The sequence below is a fragment of the Lindgomyces ingoldianus genome, assembly GCF_010093535.1.
Source record: "Lindgomyces ingoldianus strain ATCC 200398 unplaced genomic scaffold BDR25scaffold_20, whole genome shotgun sequence".
NCBI classification, from domain to species: Eukaryota; Fungi; Ascomycota; class Dothideomycetes; order Pleosporales; family Lindgomycetaceae; genus Lindgomyces; species Lindgomyces ingoldianus.
The window spans coordinates 230,563-254,159 of NW_022985181.1; the positions used below are offsets into that span (position 1 = coordinate 230,563).

Here is a 23,597-nt window from a genome sequence, read left to right on the forward strand (position 1 = left end):
TAGTTAATTATATAAAGCAATATGCACAGTGACTAGCATTTCTATAAGATTTGTAAAAGGGAAAGTTGTTACTTAGCATTGCCAAGAATCCAGAGAATTTCGCACACGACAATTGTGATTGTGCGATTGAGTTAGTAAACTGGCGTTGACAGGAATATAGAACAAGAAATGTCTCGATGCACGGACTGGCGACGCCTTTGTTGAAAAATCCACGATATCCACGGGATTATAGAAAGTCGTTGGAAATTTTTTTAATAGTCGAGAAAAATCACAGATGTGAAGCTGTTGGTGAAGCTTTTGGTAGGCGCAGAAATGGGGAACAGGATCGATTGCCAACAGAAGTGTACCCAAGGGTCCATATATGCAAAGGAGTGAGCTAGGCAGCATGGTGCTAGGGTAGGCAGCGCATGGCTATAGCATGCAGTGGTGGCTCCTGAATACGAGAAGCTGGTGGAGCTAGGAAAGCTCCGCTATTGCAAACAACGTCCCTCCCGCTTTGTTGAGTTGGTAGTTGTGGGTAGATATACTATAACATGATTGGCTGGTTTGAACCGAGACGTTGATGTATTTGGCTTAGCCTGGCTCGTATTTTTCTGCACTCAGCTTTTCCTTTTCACCTCGGTCATCCTGTTCTGGGGATACACTCACTACGCCTAGTGCCTTTGAAGACGCCTCTTAGACCGCAAAAACGTGAACGAAATGTGGCGATGTCCACGACCCACTTGACGCTTCTCACTCCGTGCCCACTTTGACCCTCTTCGGACCTGACGGAACCATCTAGTAGTATATTTGATTTTTGTCGTTCACTTTCAGCAAAGATGCAGTCAGGTCCAAACTTGCAACCTTTTAAACACCCTCTCCGCAACCCTACCTGGAGTCATTGGCCGTCCACTCCGCTACCTGCAGACAAATCTCAATTACCTAAGGATTTCGAGGCCTCTCAACATCCGGAATTAGAGGATGGGTCCCTAATTGCATGGGGCCTCGAAGAAAGTCGGTTGGTAGACCCAAATAGTAGAGCTACGATTACCGTGCTTCAGGTTTGTGGACTGGACATAAGTAAGATTTCCACTTTCGCCTGAAGAAGCGTTGTTGAGCTGTATCCAGAGTGGCATGAAAATGTTGATGACAATGAGCTGCGCGCTATTATCTCGGTCAGTAGCGCAATTAAACACACTTTCCTTACACTCTTACATACTTAACGACTTACGAACTGCAGCAAGATGACTTTAACTATCATAAATCACCCTCGGAGTCACTTCAAATCTTGTAAGTAGCCCCTCCTCTTCTAGGTTCTCATTCCTGCAACATTCTGCACTTTAGCACTTTCGACCATTAGGTTTCGATTCTATGCAAATGACCGATGGGTATAGCTTCATCAATACCTTCCAGGGGGATTCGGGCTGGCTTCCAGGAAATTTCACAATCAGACCCAGCACTGTAAGCTGTCTTCGTAATGGCGGGTTTTCAGGAGTCATTCTATGTTCCATATATTCCGCCGAAGGCCTCTGGGCCAAGATGGGAAATCAATGCTTTCTACAACATGACCATGACGGAAATTTGGCCTCGTTCGGTGCGTATAATATAACTACGAAGCTCTGGGTACCGCAGATTCCGCTGACACTTCAACACATAGAGTTATCCTACCGATATCAATTTGCGTACAATCATGGAATGTCCTACACCCAATTTATCCGAACCCGCCATCGACACAGATACTTCTGCATCAATTATCCAGATGCTGCAATCCAACGCCTTACCGCCTATTTGAAACAGGAACCGTCCCTTGCTTTTCGACCATTTTTTCTGGACTCCTTGTCCGCTGATGAATGCCTGAAGGGTTTTCAGCAGGATATAGCTGACCGCAGATCTGAACTGCGAAAGCACGTATGTCTCGGATGTTCCCGTTCAACTTCGGATGGAAAAGCCTAAGTACTGACGAAACCTAATGACAGGAACGCACGAACAAAGAGTATGACAATTACAACAAAGCGACTATAGCTCTACACTATTTGTCTCGGGATTGGCACACTCTATCACAGGATTGCCTGGATTTTCACTCGCGTCTCGAGTTTCTTCATGATTCGCTCAAAAAATACTTGAAACACCTTCTTGATGGACGGAATGACTGGGCTGTAGAAAGATTCACCAACACGGGAGAGTCTTTTGAGGTGCTGAAGTCTCAATGCGAAACCTTTGCTCGGTGGACATCAGTTTATCGAGACCGGACCAATATTCGCATTAACCTCGTATGTGCAAAACCAGATATTGCAGACCCTTATTCTGCCTTTGAACGTTTTGAGATTATAGAAATATAAGAATTAACTTTGTCTAGCTTTTCCACCTCGCCAACCAACAAGAGTCCCGGACGAGCTTGCAAATCGCTGCATCTACTGCCAAAGTAGCTGAGCAAACCCAGCGAGATTCTTCGTCTATGATCACTATCGCCGCTGTCACAATGTTTTTCCTCCCTGGAACTTTTATTTCTGCTATACTGAGCACAACGTTCTTCGATTACGGACCTGATGGTCTTAGCGTGTCTCGTAAGTGGTGGATTCTACCCGCGACCACAATTCCCCTGATGATTGCTACATTCGCTGTCTGGTTTGGTTGGCAGTATTGGAGGTTTGAAAAGAAGAGGGGCTGAACTTGCCTTCAAGAAACTTCTGGTGGGCCTATGATGCAAGGGACTACTGCAGGGGCATCACTAAATGGGGTGAGTTTGACGCAACTAAAGTAACCAAAATCTGACTACACATGTTTAAAAACATCCTAGTGGTGATAAATGCATTTTTTGGGAATGAAAAATCATCAACCGTAAGAAAGACAGCTTAGAGTAGGGTACCTATATGCTACATTGCTGTAACCCCAAAAACCATAACATGGCCCCCAGTGCCGACTTAATCCTTCTAGAAACCATACGATGCCTCCAGGGCCCGTATAATACTCCCAGAGCCGTGACTATATAATCTAAATCGTGACCAAAAATAAAATCAGCTTTAAACCTTATTTAACTACTGCATACGCGTCATGCTCGCCTCTAGACATCTAACTCCTTCAATGTTCAGATTCTGCAGAGTCACTATGCTTACCTTTATTCTTGTTGTCTTACTCGCAGCATTGTTTCCTAACAGAAAACTTAATAGCAAGCTATGTGCATTTCTGACAGCGGCAAATTAACTTAGCTTAGAAGCGAAGGTGTTGAATTAACATTGTCAATGCCCATACAATTCCCTGTGCCGTCGTGATTCTGTCCGGCTTTAACGCCAAAGGGAGAGATACCTAGGTGCTGAGTGGATTACGTTCGGCGTGTTATTGGATCTGGCGCTAGGTGTAGCTTTAGGCGTGTTGTTGGGTGTATTATGTGGCGCGGTTTTGGAACTATGAGGATTGGGAAGAGCGAGGGTAGTTGCTGCTGCAAGCATCACCGTTGCGAGAATAGTAAACTTCATCTTGAGAAATAATAAGATGTGTGTGCTGAAGTCTTTTCCTTTAAGGAATGAAATAGAGAAATTAACGCTCGTTTGAAAGTTTAGCCAGCTAGTAGGTTAATCTAAAAAAAAGAGCGAAAGGGGTGATTAGAGAAGACAACATGTGCAGAGATTCAAGTAGCGTGGTTTTTAAAAGCTGTGGCGGCGCGTCCCCGCATCACGTGTTTGTGGTGTCAGTTCCCCTCTTTGCCTCTGCGCATAGCGCCTTGGCAAGAGGTACATCTTCGAACTGGCAAAGCAGCTCCTCTGCTCCTTAGTTCAATCTATTTGAGTTACACCATCTCTTGCTTGTAGCCTGAGCATGCCGATCGTGAAAATAGCTGAAAATCTAGCTAATTAAATATTAGAATATTTATGCTAACGCAAACTATCACTTAGTTAGACAAAGTCTTTTAACCCAACTAATAATATAAATAAAAATATAGTTAGCGTAGACTGACAGTTCTCAACAATAGGGGTTAATTGTAAGGGAGATAGATCGCTGCCAAGCCACGATGGCTGCAATCGAGCTTTAAGAGCCAGTCCGGTCCCAGGTGCCACGCTATGACCCGCTCTGACAGATGGTGACCCATGAGGACCCTCAATGATACTAAGGGACCCACAGATCCTTACACTCTGAGGATCCTGTTTGGTTGGCTCTTTAGCGACCTTTCGTGCTTCGCTTCCCCCCCCTTCGCTGCGCCTTAGCGACAGTGCGCCGACAGGCAACAGCACGACGCTGAGCAGCTTTGCGTAATATATGCCGATTTTTCAATCCATCTTGCTGGCTGCTTTCTGGCTTGTTGTGATGACGACGCTACCTACGAAACACGGACTTGAAAATCGCTTCCTAAACTCTTGCACAAAGAGGGGTAGCCGCCCTCCAACAAAATGTGGAGAGGAGGAATCTAACAGAGACAGGGAGTAATGAACGAACTCGATGCTCCATCCACTCCGGAGATGTTGGGGAGGACAACGGCGCCAGCTACTTCAACGCTCAGCCGGGAATCTAATCCTACCCCAGTTGCCTTCAATGCATTGTGCTCCATGTGTAAGGGGATATTCTCTGGTGACAGCTCTCAACGCCGTCAGATTTCCCCCTTTCACACTTTGGAGGAACTGGAGAACGCTAATACTCTGCCTTGCCATTTTTGCAATCTCTTGATGGACAGTCCTCGGTTCAATGGTCGCTGTGCACGAGTACGAGCGACTTTAGCTGCTAAGAGAGCTGGTGCGAGCATTGATGGGGGACCTGCTTCGCAGATTCAACTGGAAGCTGAGCTGCGCCGACATGACATGGGCCTCTCGGTCCTTCTGCGTCATCAGCAGGGGAGCCCCACGGACATGGTTGCAGAAGTCTCTTTTCTCTTTGGAATTAGTCCCAGTAGGTCTCTTGAGCGTTCCCTTATGCAGAAATCCAGTATTGATACAATGCCAGACAAATCCAAGCGAGCCCCGAAATATTTGAGCACTGAAAGTGGAGAGAGTTGGCAACAAGTGTTACAGTGGTCTCAGAACTGTTCATCACTGCATCCGCACTGCAAACCGCGAATAATACCAAGGGAAGAATGGCCAACTCGATTACTTGACGTAGGCGGCGCCGACTCGCCCGTGATCAGATTATGCGATACGATCAAGCTCGATATTACAACATTGGAGTACACAACCCTCAGTCATTGCTGGGGCGATTACATTCCGATTCGTCTTCTTAAAAGCAATTATTCCTCATTTGTCGACGGGAAACCGCTTTGTAGCCTGCCAAAAACGTTCCAAGACGCCGTAGAAGTTACACGTAAACTTGACGTGCGTTTTCTCTGGATCGACTCTCTTTGCATTGTGCAAGATTCAACCTCGGATTGGGCCAAAGAGTCGGGGAAAATGCGTTTGGTCTACCGGAATTCGTCCTTGACTATCGCAGCAGCCGCAGCAGTTGATGCAACCGGTGGCCTCTTTAGCTCTAGGAATCCTCTAACTGTGGTGCCGTGTTCCGTTGAACTCGGCGATGGTCATGGCTCTCGGCATGCTTGGTCGATGTACATGAGCGAAGATGAAGAAGAAGAAACGAATCAGCAGAGGAGTCTGATTCTCTTCACAAGAGCATGGGTGCTTCAGGAGCGTCTTCTATCTCCTCTTTTGCTAATATTTGGAAAGAGAGAGCTGTACTGGGAATGCCTCCGACTTTACGCGAGTGAGGTCTACCCGGAAGGAATCCGTTTTTTTGACAGATCGTACGGATTGGATATTTTCACGCTGCGCAGGGTATGGAACAATCGATCTGACTCATCCTGGTCCCCTTGGAGACTCTGGAATGCCATTTTTTCTCGTTATTCCGGGCTAAAGTTGTCGCATACCTCGGATAAGCTTGTCGCCCTTGCGGGTCTGGCTGCAGATCTTCATACAGCCTTTCCAAACATGATATATCTCGCTGGAATCTGGTCGAATCGGCTTCGGCGGGGTCTACTCTGGTACTGCTACGACGGAAGTCCGTGGAGGAAACCTTGTTACACTGCGCCTTCTTGGTCATGGGCATCGATCGATGCACCCGTCTGGACGAACAACAACGTGTCTTTCTCTGATGCCATTGCAGAAGTGCTTGACGCTCAAGTCTCGCTATCATCTCCCGCAAACCCATACGGCATGGTTACAGACGGTCATATCAGATTAAAAGCTCCATTGGTTCGCTTGGGGTTGCGAAGAGGATCCATTGGACGACGATGGTACATAGCTGACTCGAATGAAGAATCAGAGAGCGGCACCGAAGACTCCGAATATGGCATTGCGGATTCCATCCCCAATTCAACAATTGAAATCAACATTGCGCTAGATGACCGAGCTGCGAGCCAGTCGATCCAATCCTTTTTTGCCTATTTAGTGCCTTTAGCAGCCTCTTTAACGAAGCGGGGAGATGGATTACACCTTGAGGGCCTAATTCTCATACCAACCCATCTGAAGCGAGGACAGTTCCGGCGCATTGGCTATTTCTATCTCAGAGATTACTGGTGGGATCTTGTTTCGGAAGATGACAGCAAGGAGCCCGATAGCTCGCAGGAATCGTCCCTGTCAGCGGAAATCGACAATCACCAGAGCGATTCGCCACAGCAAGTCGTCGAAGGCGCAGAAGAGCACTATTTCTCTGCGTTTGACGTTACGGACTACGCCAACAAGATAGGCGTAAACGACAAGACACCTGTGGACAATGTGGTCGCGAGGCAGTTCAAAACTTGGTTAGGCCAGCAGGAGGAATCGGCTCAGGGGCCCCAGGAAGAGGATCCATACAGCAATGGAATAGCTTACAAGACTCTACTTGGGCGATATGGCGACATGGGGGCGCGTTTCCCGAATATCACCTCATTTTTAAACTACGCTGCTATAATAATGAGTAGAGACCTAGACTCCGGCGAATATAGAGAAACATACGAGGAGGCACATTCGGACGGGCATCTAGTGTTTCATATCGTTTAATTAACGAATTGAAATCATGGCTCCATGCTGCCTACCATAAGCACATGTAAATGCGGAACGGCCCTGCATGTTCTATCAATACAGCCGCGGCACTACCGTAGAACGAACCGCCCACTACATGGAGACGGAAGTTCTTTGTACGGTAGATATGTACTTTGATTTGACTCCTGAGAGCTATGAAAAGTCCCGGGGCGGCGAGCAAGACGAAGCAGCAAAGACAAGGAACTGCGGCATTTCTGATGCAAAGGCAACGAGCTGCTATATAAATACGTAATTTGGCCTATTAATAGACAAATTCTATACCGTTAGCTGCTATGGGTATAGAATACCAATGAAATTTTTAATACTCAAACTACAGATAAGCCTTTCAAAAGTTTTTGTCTACGCTAAAAACGCCACAATCTTACCGCAAAAATTAGATAACCTTAACCTCTTTTTTTAATTAGATTTTAATAGATTTTAAGCTGTACTACAATTTCTTTTATCTCTATATAGCGCCTAATTGTAATATTACTACTTAAGCCTTAGGTATTACTCTTAAGATGCTATCTAGAGGCAAAACTACACAGCAGGTGGTATTAAATACTAGACTACTAAAGCACACTGTTAATAGTATCTATAGTTAAGTAATTAAGTGTAGATTTAACTCTAACACTGTCTTTCTTATTATTAAAAATAAATATCTAAAAGATACTCTCTAATTTAACTGTTTAAATAAGTAAACTAGTAAGGTTTAGCAGTCTCTTACTTAAAAGGTACGCGTAGACTAATATATTTGTAAGAAGACATGTGCTAACTTTACAAGTAACCTTAGCTAAAAGCTTAATATAGATATATTAGCATCTACTATATATTAATTCCTTAAAAGCCTTAAATTTAAGAAAATAAAGCTAATAAAAAAAGCCTAAACTAATAAAATAAATAAAAGAAGAATAAGTAGCCTAGTACTTAAAGCATGAAAATTAAACTTTAATAAAATAGAAAAATATTATATAAACTAATAAAACATCTATTTTACTTAGTTATTAGTAAAGAGGCTATTAAATTTAGTGTATAGCTAATAAGGCCTTTATCTAATGCTATATTTATAAGTAGTAAACTAGATACTTTAAGTTTATATTTTAAAGTAGCTTTTTATATAATTTGAAAAAACTTTACTATATCTAGCTACTATAAATAGCAGATAAATAAAAGAAATTAAAAAGAAATTATAAAAGCTAAATAACTAGTTTAAACCTAAAGCTAAAGTAATATAAAAGCTTAAATTTAGCATGTAATACATTAGAATTTAAGTAAAACCTAGCTATAAACTTATTGTAACGATTCTTATAAATCGTTCCATCTTAGATGGCCCGGAAGGCCCCTGTATCAGCCTCGACCCCGACCTGGCCCTGACCCCTGCTGTTACCCCTATTCCCTTATGTATTTAGTCGCACCTTGCCTCCTTAGCTAGCTTAGTAGTTTTCTAATATCCTTTATATAAGGCCTATAGGTGTTAATAGAAATTCCTAGGTTCTAAGTCCCCACGCACTTCTATATGCCTCTAAGTGGATTCCTACCGCATTTAGACCTATTGTCTTGCCTGTGCTATTACATTATATTAGAAAACTTACTTTTACTAGTAACAGCTTTATTAATAATATTGCATTAATTATTTATTTAACTATGTCTAACTCTAAAAAGCGTCTAATTTAGTTTAGGTTGCAATTCTTACACACTATTACATTAAATTATTTAGTTATTATAGATAGGATCCTAGAGACCTTCTGTTAACTAAAGCTTTTAGGTTTAGAACTTCCTATCCCCTGCAATTAGAATTGCCTTTAGAAAAGTTGTAAAGAGTGCGCTAAAGTAGAAACTTAGAGACTACTAATAACCTATTAGGATTAGAGACAACTACTAATGCCTAACCCTTAACTACCTTTAGACCCTAGTACAAAGTTTGCAACACGCTATAGCCGCAGCTAAGGCAAGATGCCTGCTACTAGAGCTAAACAGCCACTACTTTGTCAACAGCTAAACCTGCTTCCACAGGACCTAAAGCTATACCCCACCTAATTTAGAGTCACTCTATAGCAACATGTCCTAATAGACCTTAATTAACTACTAAATTACCCCTAATAATGCCTTAAATCACTACTGCTACCCTAGTAGCAAGAGACCTTTTAGGCACCCCTAATAATACCTAAATGTCACCTTACTAAACGCACGCCTAAGATAAATAACTGCACAGATAGCAAGGAACAATTAGCTAGACATCTATACAGATTAATATTAGAGCGGGCGCGCACACATAGCGTTTAGTTTAGAGGACACTGCTAGCATTGCAAGGGAGTATTTTAGAGCAAGGACGCCTAGCTAAATTAGACTAGTTTTAGCTTAAAGAAGCAGAGGACATAACAGCAATACTTTGTACTATAATTACTACTAATAGAGACTATTAGTCTATAGAGGGGGGGGGGGGGGAGTGTAACAATCCTTATAAATTATTCTATCTTAGATAGCCTAGAAGGCCCTGTATCAGCCCTAACCCCGACCTGGCCCTGACCCCTGCTGTTACCCCTATTCTCTTATGTATTTAGTTGCACCTTGCCTCCTTAGCTAGCTTAGTAGTTTTCTAATATCCTTTGTACAAGGCCTATAGGTGTTAATAGAAATTCCTAGGTTCTAAGTCCCCATACACTCCTATATGCCTCTGAGTGGATTCCCACCGCATTTAGACCCATTGTCTTGCCTGTGCCGTTACACTTATATTTTAGTAGAATAACAAGATAAGAAAACTTATATACTAAAAAAAATAGTATTAACTTGTATAAATACTAAATAAAAGTTTTTATACTAAACTTAATTTTATTTACTAAAAAGTTTTTATACTAAAACTACTTTTATTTACTAAAAAGTCTGTAATATCTTAACGAAATACTATAGTCTAAAAGAATAAAGCCTCTACTTACACACATTATGCCTAGTAAGAGATATATAACACTAACTAAGTTTAAAGACTACTTTAGTGCGTAACCTTTCCTAATCTAAATGCTATTAAGCTTTGCTAGTATTAGATAAAGTTGTAAATAACTAAGAAAAGAGCTCTATAAAGCTGTACAGAAGCAACAAAGGCCTAGAAGAGATGCTAGCAGAGAGACCTTAGTTAGAGGCGTATACAGGCCTAGATTAAGCGTATATCTAGACATGTACAAGAGGTTATTAGGCTTAAATGTGGTAACAAGTACAAAGAGGGGAGAGATTACACTTAGAGAACTTATTAGCTCATCTCTCTAATTCAAAAAAGTGGCGTTTTTAGTGCCTTGGCGTGGGCAAAGACTTTTGCAAGGCGTATCCGTAGTGCTCCGTTCATTGACATAACCACGAAATATCATCAGCATTGAATCGCTACCATAACTCGCATCTCATTTGTAACATCTCAAAAAACCCCCAAGCCGCCTTAGTAGTAAACGTATCATCCTTACTCGCCCCCTACCCATCCGCCGGAATAGGCGTATGATCGCCATCAAACGCCGTCCACTAAACTGGCTTCCCCTCCATACATCCCTCATACTTGATCAAAATATGCGTCTCACTCTCCTTGGCCGGCTCACTTGGTGTCTGCGTCTAGCACCTATTATTTTTCACAAACGTATCCCGGAACGAGCGCCCTCTAGCAATCGGTAGAACCTGGTCGCTGACGCTATGCTGGATGTAGTAGGCGACGGGGTCGGTGTCCCCAACACACCCTGAAAGCAGGTTTCCCGACTGAACTGCTACGGCGCGGAAGTCCTTTGCGAGCGTGCACGCGATGGAGTGCGACATGGCCAGCGCTGCCAACAGGAAGTAGTACGTATACGTACTACGTGAACCTAGCTGTCACGTGAGCAGTACGAAAGTAGTAACTTTATAAGACGTTACTTACGGCTAGGGAGGCCATAGTTACGTGCTGTAGTACGTTTCACAACGTCTATTTTTGTAACGATTTGTTTAGTATATAAGACCTACAGTCACGCGTCAAAAGTTCGGTTCGCGAAAACACGCGTCGGTGCGCGACACCTTAACACCCACTTTTTAACATTACATAAAAATGCCACAACGCTGTTAAATACTCTAGGAAATAAGGAGAAATGCAAGAAAAGTTGTGCAATTAACCCTAGAGCAACAGATAAAAATAATTGTAAAGGTAGAGGCTAGTTGTAGCTTAAGAAATTAGCTAGTAAGTTTTATGTTACTTCTAAATGTGTGCGCAGCACCCTCTAACAATAGCGCCTCTACTACATAACGCAGGACTTACCTTGCTTTAGCTAGCTATGTATACTATTATGTTGTAAGAAGTAATTACTGCTTTACTAAGTGTCGCGTATACTGAGAGCCTTGGCTGGGGCTCGGAGCCTGGGACTGGGGTCGGAGCCTGGGACTGGAGCTCAGAGCCTGGGACGCAGCTCGGGATCTGGAGATATTATGTTCCAAAGCTTAGTGTATATAAGGAGAGCCTTTAGCTCTCTTAGATAGTAGAGTTACTTTATCTAATCTTCTAAACAGCTACTGCTAGGCTATTTTATCCTCTACAGTTATAGGCCTAGCGCTTTAAGAACCTAGAATAATTTTTCTTATATAACTATAGCGCTAGCAAAAGCTATTTAAAAGCTCTTTTATTCTTATTACTTTTAAAGCCTATGTTATAGCTAATTAAGATGCTCCTCTTTTAACAGAAGTGTACTAGCTTAAGGACTACATAAGCTAGCCTCTCTAGTTTATCTAGCTCTAGTTCTATGCTCTTAGCAAAAACCTATAGGACATAATTAATCTAGATAGAGTAGACGCTCTAAATCCTATAGACAGCGCTTTAAAGATGCCTACACTTAAAGTAATTACTGCTAAGAACCTCTTAAAAAAGGCTAATATATAGTACTAAACTAATATTACTAAGTACTAAGCTTACTTAAGTAACTAGGCTTTCTATGTAACACATCTTTAAATAATTTAGAACTAAGTTAATGCAACTATTACACTAAAGCTTTTAAAACTTATAATAATATAGCTTATATTAAAAAACTAATCTACTTTATAAGCACTTATATAAGCTTTAAAATAAAAGCTAGCACTAATAAATATAAGCATAAAAAATTTTATATAAGTAAAGTATAGCACTATAACTTTAAAAGCTTAGTACTAGCAGTAGCACTTTTTATACACTAAGGTAAAGACCTATAAAATTCTTAACATAGAAAGCTAGCTAGCTACATAAGACTTTTTAGACACTCTAGCTTTAAAGCTTGCACTAGACTAGGCGCACTTTATGCACTAAAAAGTTATAAAAGCTAGCATACTTAGTAAAAAACTTTTAATAATCTAAAAAATTAGTAAGATCTTTATAATAATGCTTTAAAAGCTCTCTTTATGTGTAAGTAACTAAGTTATAAGTATATTTATAACACTTAGTAGATAATTAAATAATAATTTAGCCTAATTTATTTTAGCTTAATTAGGCTACCTGTCTGTACGCAGCAGCAGCGTCACGGCCTGGATACAAGCGATCGCGCACAAGCAGGACCACGTATCTATGTCACATGATGCTTGTGCGCAAACCTCTATGCGCAAACATCTAGACATCCCTCTTTTTCTCTGTACAAAAGAAAGATAAGAGTAATAGAACTAGAAACATGTTGCTCTTACCTTACCTACCTTATACACTGTGCACACTATACACTACTCTTACTCTTACTACTTAAGTGCTTATACTATAAGCAGCTAGCTGTTAGAGCCTATTTAACACTAATTAGTAGTTAATTTAATTAACTATAAATTAGCAAGAGTAATAATAGAGTACCTATGCTTTATAAGGTACTTTGTTTAGTTACTTATCTCTTAGAATAGCAGATTAATCTTTTACATTGTACAGTAAGCTCTGCTACTGTACAAAGTAAGGAGGAGATAGTGTAAGACGCACACTAAAGCTATTAAAGCTACATAACCTAGCAGCTAGACAATAGCAGTACCTGCGTAATCTACTAGAAAAGTAATTAACTATACTATTATAATAAAATCCTACTAGCAACTAACAACTCTGTGTAATAATAAAAAGAATAAGAAATAATTTCTATTATATAAATAACTTATAAAGAATATAGAGATATTAGAAGCAACACTATAAAATAAGACTAGCCTAGAGTACTAGAATAATAAAATTAACATGTTAAAAGCTTTAATAAGCTTATAAACTTAATTATATATAAGTTATATAATTACTAATTTACACATAATAACTTAAAAAAGCGCTAACGTACTTCACAGGCGAGTTGCTTACACACCTAAGTTGCTTACTTTTGCTAAGACCCTACTAAACTACCCTTCCTACACTAATGCATTCCCTATAACACTACTTAGACGTGCTAAAAGAATGTTAGATATAGCTTACACTCTAAGCTTTTAAACAAGACATAAAACTTTTAAAGAAATATGCTACAGCTATGTGCAAGGTCTTATAAAAAATAATAAATAACTATAGCACTAAACAACCTTTATAAGCTAATTCTACAGCTAAATTATAAAGGCTAGGTAATAAAAAGAAGCAGGTAATTATTAAGACTATACTTAAGCTATATATGTAAGGAATTTCCTCTTAAATAGCATTTATAGCTAATATAGCTAATTCTTTGTGCGCTAAGCGTAATCTAGGCTATGTTTATATAAACTAGCCTAGTACATTTATAAAGTGTTATTTAAAGCTTAAAGTAAAGTTTTAAGTGTAAGTATAGTTAAGAGATATTTAGCTAATTATAAACTCTATTTTACTAAGGTTATACATGTTATTATTCTAGATGCTATACTTAGCTTTAATATTCTTTATAAGGCTAAACCTGCCCTAAATTACTCTAGGACTTTTATAAAAGGCTCTCTTATAGTTATACTTACACTTAAATGTTACTTTAAGCTCTAAATAACACTTTATAAATGTACTAGGCTAGTTTATGTAAATATAGCCTAGATTACGCTTAGCGCGCAAAGAATTAGCTATATTAGCTATAAATGCTATCTAAAGGGAAATTCCTTGCGCATATAGCTTAAGTATAGTCTTAATAATTACCTGCTTTTTTTTATTACTTAACCTTTACAATTTAGCTATAAAATTAGCTTATAAAAGTTATCTAGCGCTATAGTTATTTATTATCTTTTATAAGACCTTGCATATAGCTATAGCATATTTCTTTAAGAGTTTTATGTCTTGTTTAAAAGCTTAAAGCATAAGCTGTATCTAACATTCTTTTAGCGCGTCTAAGTAGTGTTGTAGGGAATGCATTAGTATAGAAAGAGTAGTTTAGTAAGGTCTTAGTAAAAGTAAGCAACTTAGGTGTGTAAGCAACTTGCCTGTAAAGTACGTTACTTTTTTAAGTTTATACATAAAAAATTTTAAAAAATAGACACTATAAAACTTTTTAGCACTTAGCTGCGCGTTTAAAAGAGAGCTTATATAAGTGCTAAAGAATAAGAGAATTACACTATAGCTAAGTAATAAAAGTACCTAAGCCTAGAAGCTGTATAATATAGCATAAAAAAAAGTAATTGCACTAAAAAAGCTTTATATAACGTACCTAACAGGTTGGCCGGCCACACAGGTTAGCCGGCCACTTTTGCTAAGCCCCTACTAAAACCACCCTATTCTAGCGCAAAACAGCCCACTTTAGCCCTATATAGAGTAATACAACACAAGATATTATTTAAAGTCTACTTTTGCTACTTTCTTACACATATATAAGTTATGCCTAGTCTAATTACACTGCCTATATTACTTTTAACTTAGCTTACCTTCTTTAGCGTGCACCTGCGTCTTTAGCTCCTTTCTATTACTACGCGCTTTAAACTTGTTTAAAGCAGTTAAACAAGCCCTATCTTTAACTATTAAAGTTCTTTTTGCTTAAATTTACTTCTTTTTATGCAATCTATGTTATGTGGCAGCTTTATTTGCTACTTAAAGCTTTATAATCTCCTTTTACACTAACACTAGCTTATGTGTAATAATTAATGCACTTTTTAAAACTTTTTTAAAGGCTTTTACTATAGATATTAGTAAGCTATCTATATACCTTTAAATTTTTACTTTTATAAGCATTAATTATAACCTAAATTTAAGAGTATTACTTAGGGTTTATAACTACTAGGGCTTATTATTAATAACTAGTAGTAGTAATAAAGTATGTAACTAGATATTAAGGGCTATTTTAACCTATTCTAGGTTAAATAGGACTAAACTAGCGCTTTAAAACCCTTCTTAGATATTACTAAAAGTAATTACTGTATTATAGGCGTGTATAAAGCATAGTAGGAACTTAAGTTTTATAATATAAGTAATTTAGTTACACATAAGATCTTTAGCTTAGCACTTATTGTGACAATTGTGCAACAGTAAGGTTATAGAGCTTTACGGAAGTCTAGTTCAATTACTATGTAAGGTATCATGGTATGTACAAGACGTTGTGTGAGGAACAGGAAGGTTTAGGAGGAAATAAGCAATTAAATACTTAGCTTAGAAGTCTAAGCGCTTTAGGTATAAATTAAGCCTGTTCTAGGTTTAGTTAGTGTTAAGGCAGTTTGTGCTTAAGTTCATGTCTGTGTTGTGTTGTGTTTGTGTCAGACGTGCACTAATAATACTCTAGTACGCGTCTAATACAGTTATGTCTAGGATCTAGGGAGGATACTGTGACACTTATACACTTTTTTTAAAAAGGCAAAACAACTTACATTAAGAGGCTATAAAAAGTGTAATAAGTATAAAAGCATATAAATAGTAATAATCTTATTTTTTTATAGTACTACTAGAAATTAAGTAAGTTATAGCTTTTATAGCTATTAATAATAAAAAGCTAATAAGCGCCTATAACTCTTTTTTTTATATGCTTATTAAAGTGCTTTAACTACTATAGCCTAAGCTTATTTATTGTCTAGCTGTTCTTAGAGACTGTAATAACCTAGTTCTAAAGTAAATTCTTCTTTTTATACTAAGTAGAAAGGTAATAGCAGCCCTTAAAAATAATAAAAAGTAAAATAGCCTACTTTATTATGTTAATACCTTAAATAACTATTATCTACTCTTTATTACTTTACTATAACGTACTTCATAGGCGAGTTGCTTACACACCTAAGTTGCTTACTTTTGCTAAGACCCTACTACACTACTCTTCCTACACTAATGCATTCCTAATAACACTACTTAAATGTGTTAAAAGAACATTAGATGCAGCTTACGCTCTAGGCTCTTAAATACAACGCAATACTTTTTAACTAACATGCTATAGCTATCTATAGGGTCTTTTAAAAAATAATAAGTAACTAACACACTAGACAACCTTTTTAAGCTAATTATACAGCTAACTTATAAAAGCTAGATAATAATAAAGAGCAGGTAATTATTTAGCACATACTTAAGCTAAATGTGTAAGGATTTCCCCCCTAGCTAGCAGCTGTGGCTAATATAGCTAATTCTTTACATGCTAAGCATAATATAGGCTATATTAGCATAAACTAGCTTAATATGTTTATTAAGTGTTACTTAGAGCTTAAAGTAAAGTGTAAGTGTAAGTATAACTATAAAAAAGCTTTTTATAAGAATTCTATAGTAATTTAAGGCTAGTTTAACTTTATAGAGAATATTAAAGCTAAGTATAGCATCTAGGATAACAACATGTACAACTTTAACAAAATAGGGTTTATAATAGGCTAGATATCTACTAGAGCAGTTATTACAGGTTTAGAGAGACAAGGACAGCTAAAAGTAGTCTAGCTAGGTAACTAGAAGTAGACAACAGCTATTTAGGGCATTAATGCTAAAGGGTAAGCTATTCTGCTTTTTATTATTTTCTAAGGTAGTAACTACCTTTTAAACTAGTATAAAAAGAAAAATCTACTTTAAAATTAAGTTATTATAATCTCTAAGCGTAGCTAGACTACTAATTAGCTTAGTCTAGACTAGTTAAAGCACTTTAACGCGCATATAAAGAAGTGTACTGTTAGCAGCTACTATCTGCTAGTTATTAACAGCTATAAGAGCTATAACTTACTTTATTTCTAGTAATACTATAAAGATAATAAGATTATTACTATTTACATACTTTTTTACTTATTACACTTTTTATAGCTACTTAATGTAGGTTGTTTTACTCTTTTAAAAAAAGTATATAAGCGCTAAGCTAAAAACCTTATACACAACTAGATTACTTATATTATAAAAATAAAGTTTCTACTATGCTTTAAAGCAGCTTATAATGCTATAATTACTTTTAGTAATATCTAAAAAGGGTTTTAAGGCGCTAGATTAGTTCTTTTTAACCTATAATAAGTTATAATAGGCCTTAATGTAAAGTTGCGCACTTTATTACTACTACTACCTGTATACAACAAGCCCTAGTAGTTGTAAACTCTAAGTAATACCTTAGAACTTAGGTTATAATTAATGCTTATAAAAACAAAAATTTAAAAGTATATAAATAGTTTACTAACTTTTATAGTTAAGGTGTTTAAGAAGGTTTTAAAGAGAGCAGCAATAATTACACATAAGCTAGTGTTAGTGTAATAGAAAATTACTAAGCTTTAAGCAGCTAATAAGGCTGCTATATAACATAAATTATATAAAAAAAAAGTAGATTAAGGTAAAAAAAACCTTAATAATTTAGAAAGGCCTACACTTAACAGCTTTAAAAGAGTTTAGGGCGCGCAGTAACAGGAAGAAGGCAAAGAAGCAGGTGCAAGCTAAAGTAGGTAAGCTATCCTAAAGGCGCTGCAGACAGTGTAATTAGACTAGGCATAACACGCAAATGTGTAAGCAAGAAGCAGAAGTAGTATCTAAATAATATTCTAGGCTGTACTGTACTATATAGTGCCAGAGCGGGTTGTTATAGGCCATAATAGAGTTTGTTGGGGTGGGGTCTTAGCAAAAGTGAGCGACTCGGGTGTGTAAGCGACTCGCCCATGAAGTACGTTATTACTTTTAGCTGTTTTTATTTTTTTTAAAGCTATAATAACTACTCTAGTTAATATCTAGCCTATTATAAAGCTTAACTTATTAAAGTTATATATGTCTTTATTCTAGATACTATACTTAGCTTTTATATTAGCTACTAGGCAAAACTAGCCCTAGATAACCTCTAGATTCTTATAAAGCGCTCTTTTATAATTATACTTATAATTAAACTTTATTATAAACTTAGGGCAGTGCTTAACCTACATACTAGGCTAGTTTACGCTAACCTAGCCTAGATTGCGCTCTGCGCGTAAGAAATTAGCTATATTAGCTATAGCTGTAAGCCTAGGAGGAAATCTGTGTATAATAAGCTTAAGTATATACTTAATAACTACCTTTTTTTAACCTTAGTTAGTGTCACGGTATCCTCCCCGGATCCCAGACATAACTGTATTAGACGCGTACTAGAGTATTATTAGTGCACGTCTAACACAAACACAACACAACACAGACATAAACTTAAGCATAAACTACTTTAACACTAACTAAACTTAGAACAGGCTTAATTTATACCTAAAGCGCTTAGACTTTTAAGTTAAGTATTTAATTACTAATTTTTTTCTAAACTTTTTTATTTCTTACATAATGTCTTATATATACTATAATACTTTATGTAGTAATTAAACTAGACCTTTATAAAGCTCTATAACCTTACTTATGCATAATTATAATATTATGTTATGTTAAAACTCTAGCTAAGAATAGCTTTTAAATTTAATCTAATAAGCTTAGTACTTACATAACTTTAAGCTATTAAAGTAAGCTAAGAAGCCTTTTAAAAAGCACTTACTTTATAAAAAAGCTGCTTTATTATAAGCTTTAAAGCTTTTTAAAAGAACTTTAAAAAATAGCTTTATATTATTAAGTAGTCTATTTCTGCTTTAACTTTTATTATAGTAGTAAAAACTAAAAACTTACTAGCCTTAAAGCTTACTTAAAAGTCTAGAGATAGCTTAACCTTTTTCTACTTAATGCTACTTATAACTTATAACTTTTCTAACTTAGTAATAAAATTTAACTAACTCTCTAATCTTCTACTGTTTAATAAAAAATAAAAAGACCTACTTTTTTTTTTATATAAGCTTTAATATAAACTTAAAAAAAACATAGACTAATTCTCTTTTAAACACTTTTAGTTACTATATGCTTACTTTTAACTTAACTATAATATAACAGCCTTAATTAACTTACTAATAAATAAGAATATTATTAACTTAAATTAATTTATAGCATTTCTGTAAGTAACTTATAAAGACCTAAATAAAAAGTTAACAGCCTTAAGTTACTTAAACACTTTATAATAAAAAAAAAAAAGCTTTACTTTACACTTTACTAAGTTTTACTAACTTGCATTTAATATAGGCTTAAATAAAATAGGTCTAATTATAGCTTTATATAACTCTTTTTTAACTAAACTATAACACGCTATAGTAGGAGAACCCCTCCTAAACAACCTTAACACATATGTAAACTTAATTACTACTTATAATAATAACATAAGGTTCCTCTCTATATAAGCCCTAATACGCCCCTAAACTAGTGCAGTTATAAATAAGAACTTTAATATAATAAAAATTAATTTAAATTATGCTTTAGTTAGTTTTAAAAAGTGTAAAAATTATAAAAAAAAAGTTAATGCTTTAAGTATAGTAAGTATAGTTATATTTTTTAAAACTGCTTTATTTCTTTTTTTTAAGTCTATGCAAGTAGCGCTGCTAGCACTTATTAAAGATTTTTACTATTTTAATTTTATTTTTATAAAAGCTTTAACTTATATTTAAGCTTTAATCTTTTTTACTACTTTTAACATAGCTGCAGCTATAGCAGTAGAAGCCTATAAAAAGGCTTGTTTTAGGGCTAAGTTACCTTTTAGAACTAATTTAACACTAAATCTTTACTAACTTATAGGCTAAGTCCCTTACTAATAACTAGAAGTACTAAGTTAATATTCTTATATATTTATAATAAGAAACTATATTAGCTTTAATACAAGCTTTTATTAACTTAAAAGTAAATAGCATAAGTTATATTAATAAAAAACTAGCGCATAAACTAAATTTTTAATTAACACTACTTACCTAAATAATTTACCTAACTAGATTTAATAAAAAATAACTTAAAAAAAGTTCTATCTTTTATACTATAACTATTATAATTACTTACTAACACTATAAGAAGCAGATTAAGCTCTATGTAATAAACATAAAATATTATAACCTAATTCTAGAATAACTATAGCTATATTAGCATAAGGTTGCTTTTAATTACTAAGAGTAAGTTTTAAACTTTAACTCTTTTTAATACTAAGATATATACTTATGCTTACACTTAAATAACACTTAAATAGCACTTAATATAAAAAGTTTTTAGACCTACTTTTTAATAACCTAGAAAAAAACTACTTAAGTAAAGCTAATAAGCTAGGCCTTTTACTAAAATAAGCTATATAAAATAATTTAATAACTACTTAAACTTAAAGAAAAAAAAGCTTTTAAAGAACTTTTACTTACTTAATTTAAACATAAACTAGAACTTAAATAGTAAATAAACATTTACTATATAAGACCTACTTTATTTATAACTTTAGCTTAATAACTAGATTATAAAATCTATGTATTTATAATTTTTAATATAAACTAAGCTTTAGCTCTCTAAAAATACACTAATTTAAAAATAATAGTTCTTTAAAACTACTATAACCTGTTGCATGTTTTTTTTTAAGATAAGTCTAATAAGCTTTTAATATAATGTTTATATAATTACTAAATAACTCTTAAGCCTAGTAAACAACCTAGTTATAAGCTACTATATAAAATGTTACTAAATAAATTAAAAGTGCTCTAAAAATACTTTAATAAGAACTTAAAAAAAGAGTTTATTTAAGCTAGCTTTTTACTAGTAGTGTTACTTATACTATTTATAAAGAAACTTAGAAGTAGGCTTTAATTCTATATTAACTACTAAGAACTAAATACTATTACTATTAAAAATTAATACTTAATTTCTTTTTTATAAAAAACTTTAAGCTAACTAAGTAAAGTAAAGTATTTTATAAAGTTAGATATTATTACTACCTTTAATAAGCTAAGAATAGTAAAGGGTAATAAGTAGCTAACAGCGTTTTAGACTTAATATAAACTATTTAAGTACTTAGTAATGCCCTTTAGCTTAGCTAACGCGCCTAGTACTTTTTAACATTTTATAAACAACTTACTCTAACTCTACCTAGACATGTTCTGCACTATGTATATTAATAATATTCTAATTTATAGTAATAGCCTTTTAGAGCACAAACAGCATGTACGCTTAGTGCTAAAGGCTATAGAAAAAGCAGGTCTGTAACTTAACATAAATAAATATAAGTTTTACTAATTAAAGGTTATATATTTAAAATATGTAATCTTTATAAATAGCATTTAAATAGACTCTATTAAGGTTTAGACTATGCTAGATTAGTAATACTTAAAGGACATAAAGGACATTTAAGCTTTTATAAGATTTACTAACTTTTACTAATAATTTATTAATAACTTCTTGCAGCTAGTAAGCCCTATAATTATACTTACTAAAAAAAAGTTTAATTTAACTTTAACTTAAATTACTAATAGTTTTTTAACTAGCTAAAAAAAGCCTTTACTAAAGCCTTAATACTTTACTACTTTAACTTTAAACTACTAATACTTGTAGAAGCTAATGCCTTAGACTATGTAGTAGCAGAAGTTCTTTCTTAGACTAAGCTAGACAGGACTATTAGGCCTATTACATACTTTTTAAAAAGAATAAGTCCTGCAGAAGGTAATTATAAGATTTATAATAAAAAATTACTTACTATAGTACACTGCTTTAAATAATAGCAACCTAAACTAAAAAGTGTAGTGCATCTAATATAGGTCTTATCTAACTATAAGAACTTATAGTACTTTGCAACTATAAAATAACTTAGCTACTAATAAGCCTGTTAGTTTAAATACTTATTTTATTTTAATTTTAAAATTACTTATTATTCTAGTTAAGATAAAAAGAAACTAGATGCTTTTATAAAGTAATTCTAAAACATCTTTACTTAAAAAAAAGTGTAAAAAGCTTAACACTAAACTTTACTTTAACTTAAGCTATTTTTAGACCTTAACTTAAATAAAATAAATTAAATAATTAATTAAATTATTACTAATAAGTATTTAAATAATAAATTTATTTAAAAAACTTTAGACCTACTTTAAAACAGCACTAGTTAGTTAAAAAAGGTAACACTAGCTAACTATAAAAACTAAAATAGTAAGCTATATTACTATAACTAACTTATAATCTCTAATTTTAATAAACTAAGAATTAAACTACTTTAAATTATATATAACTTGCCTGTTAGAGGATACCTAGGCAGAGAAAAGACTCTTAACCTACTACAAAGAGAGTACTACTAGCCCTGCATGTTCTATACTGTACGCTAATATGTATTATGTTGCTATACTTACTATAAAGTAAAGGCCTTTTAAAAAAAGTATAATAGCCTACTTAAACTACTTCTAATTCTTAAATAAGCTTAGAAAGATATATTAATTAATTTTATTATAAACCTACTTTTATCTAAAAAGTACATAAATATTATAGTAGTTGTTAATTACTTAACTAAGTATTAACACTTAATACTATGTTTCTTTATAACTGCCCCTAATATAGCCTAGTTATTCTACTAATACATATAAGTTTACTATAGCCTGCCTAACATAATTATATTAGATAGAGGTACATAGTTTGTCTTAGCCTTCTAAAATAAACTTTATAAATAGCTTTAAATTATTCTTTATCTATTTACAGCTTTTTACCTAGAGACTAACAGCTAGATTAAGAATATAAACGCTATAATAAAATAAGTTCTATAAGTATACATAAACTACTAGTAGAATAACTAGGTAAAATAGTTAGCTATAGCATAGTTTAAAGCTAATAACATAACATTTAAATTAACATAAGTATCTCTGTTTTTAGTAAACTATAAATACTACTTTTAAATAAAATTTAAACTACTTATAAATACCTCCTAACTAACTTATTAATTTGTATAAGTAATAGATGTAAATAAACTTATTAATAAAATTTAAAATATATTTAAATATGTTTATAAAATGCTTACATAGGCTTAAGCTTTTTAATAAGAGTATGTAAACTAATTTTAAACCCCTGCCTCTGTGTATATAGCTAGTAAGAAGGTCTAGCTAGACACTAGAAATATCTAAATAAACTAATAATTAAAGAAACTTAATTAGAAAAACTTTAGCCCTTTTATAGTAGCTTATATAGTTTTATTACATGCTTACTAATTAATTCTACCTAATAGCATAAAGATACACTCTGTGTTCTATATATTATTGCTGCGCTAAGTAGCCTTTAAATTTAACTATTTACTTAAACAGCTAAACTTACTACTTAAACCTATTATTATAAACAACAAACTAAAATACATTATAGAAGATATTAAATAGATCTAGTTTAATAAAAAAAATATATCTATAAATACTTTATAAAATAGACTAGATATAACAAACTGTTGTAGGAACTTATAAAAGCTTTATAAGAGAACTCTATAGTAACCTAATTCTATGCCTAATACTTATCTAAACTAAACCTATACCTTAATAAAAACAATTTAATGCTAGAACTACTAATAT

The 23,597-nt window shown here is 34.6% G+C and overlaps 2 protein-coding genes across 2 annotated transcripts; both read left to right on the forward strand.

Annotated features, from left to right (window-relative positions):
* The first annotated feature begins 633 nt into the window (after positions 1-633).
* On the forward strand, positions 634-2,752 carry BDR25DRAFT_288446 (uncharacterized protein). Its single transcript, XM_033688391.1, has 7 exons — positions 634-1,059; positions 1,108-1,154; positions 1,220-1,269; positions 1,374-1,573; positions 1,637-1,887; positions 1,956-2,249; positions 2,336-2,752. Exons 1-7 carry the CDS (start codon positions 819-821, stop codon positions 2,645-2,647), a joined length of 1,395 nt encoding a protein of 464 aa, XP_033546383.1. The 5' UTR covers positions 634-818; the 3' UTR covers positions 2,648-2,752.
* A 2,212-nt stretch (positions 2,753-4,964) lies between these two features.
* BDR25DRAFT_201915 (HET-domain-containing protein) lies at positions 4,965-6,470 on the forward strand (the record flags this gene model as incomplete). Its single annotated transcript, XM_033684400.1, has 1 exon — positions 4,965-6,470. A coding segment is annotated over one exon (1,506 nt), but the record flags the coding sequence as incomplete, so codon positions are not given.
* Between the last annotated feature and the right edge of the window lie 17,127 nt (positions 6,471-23,597).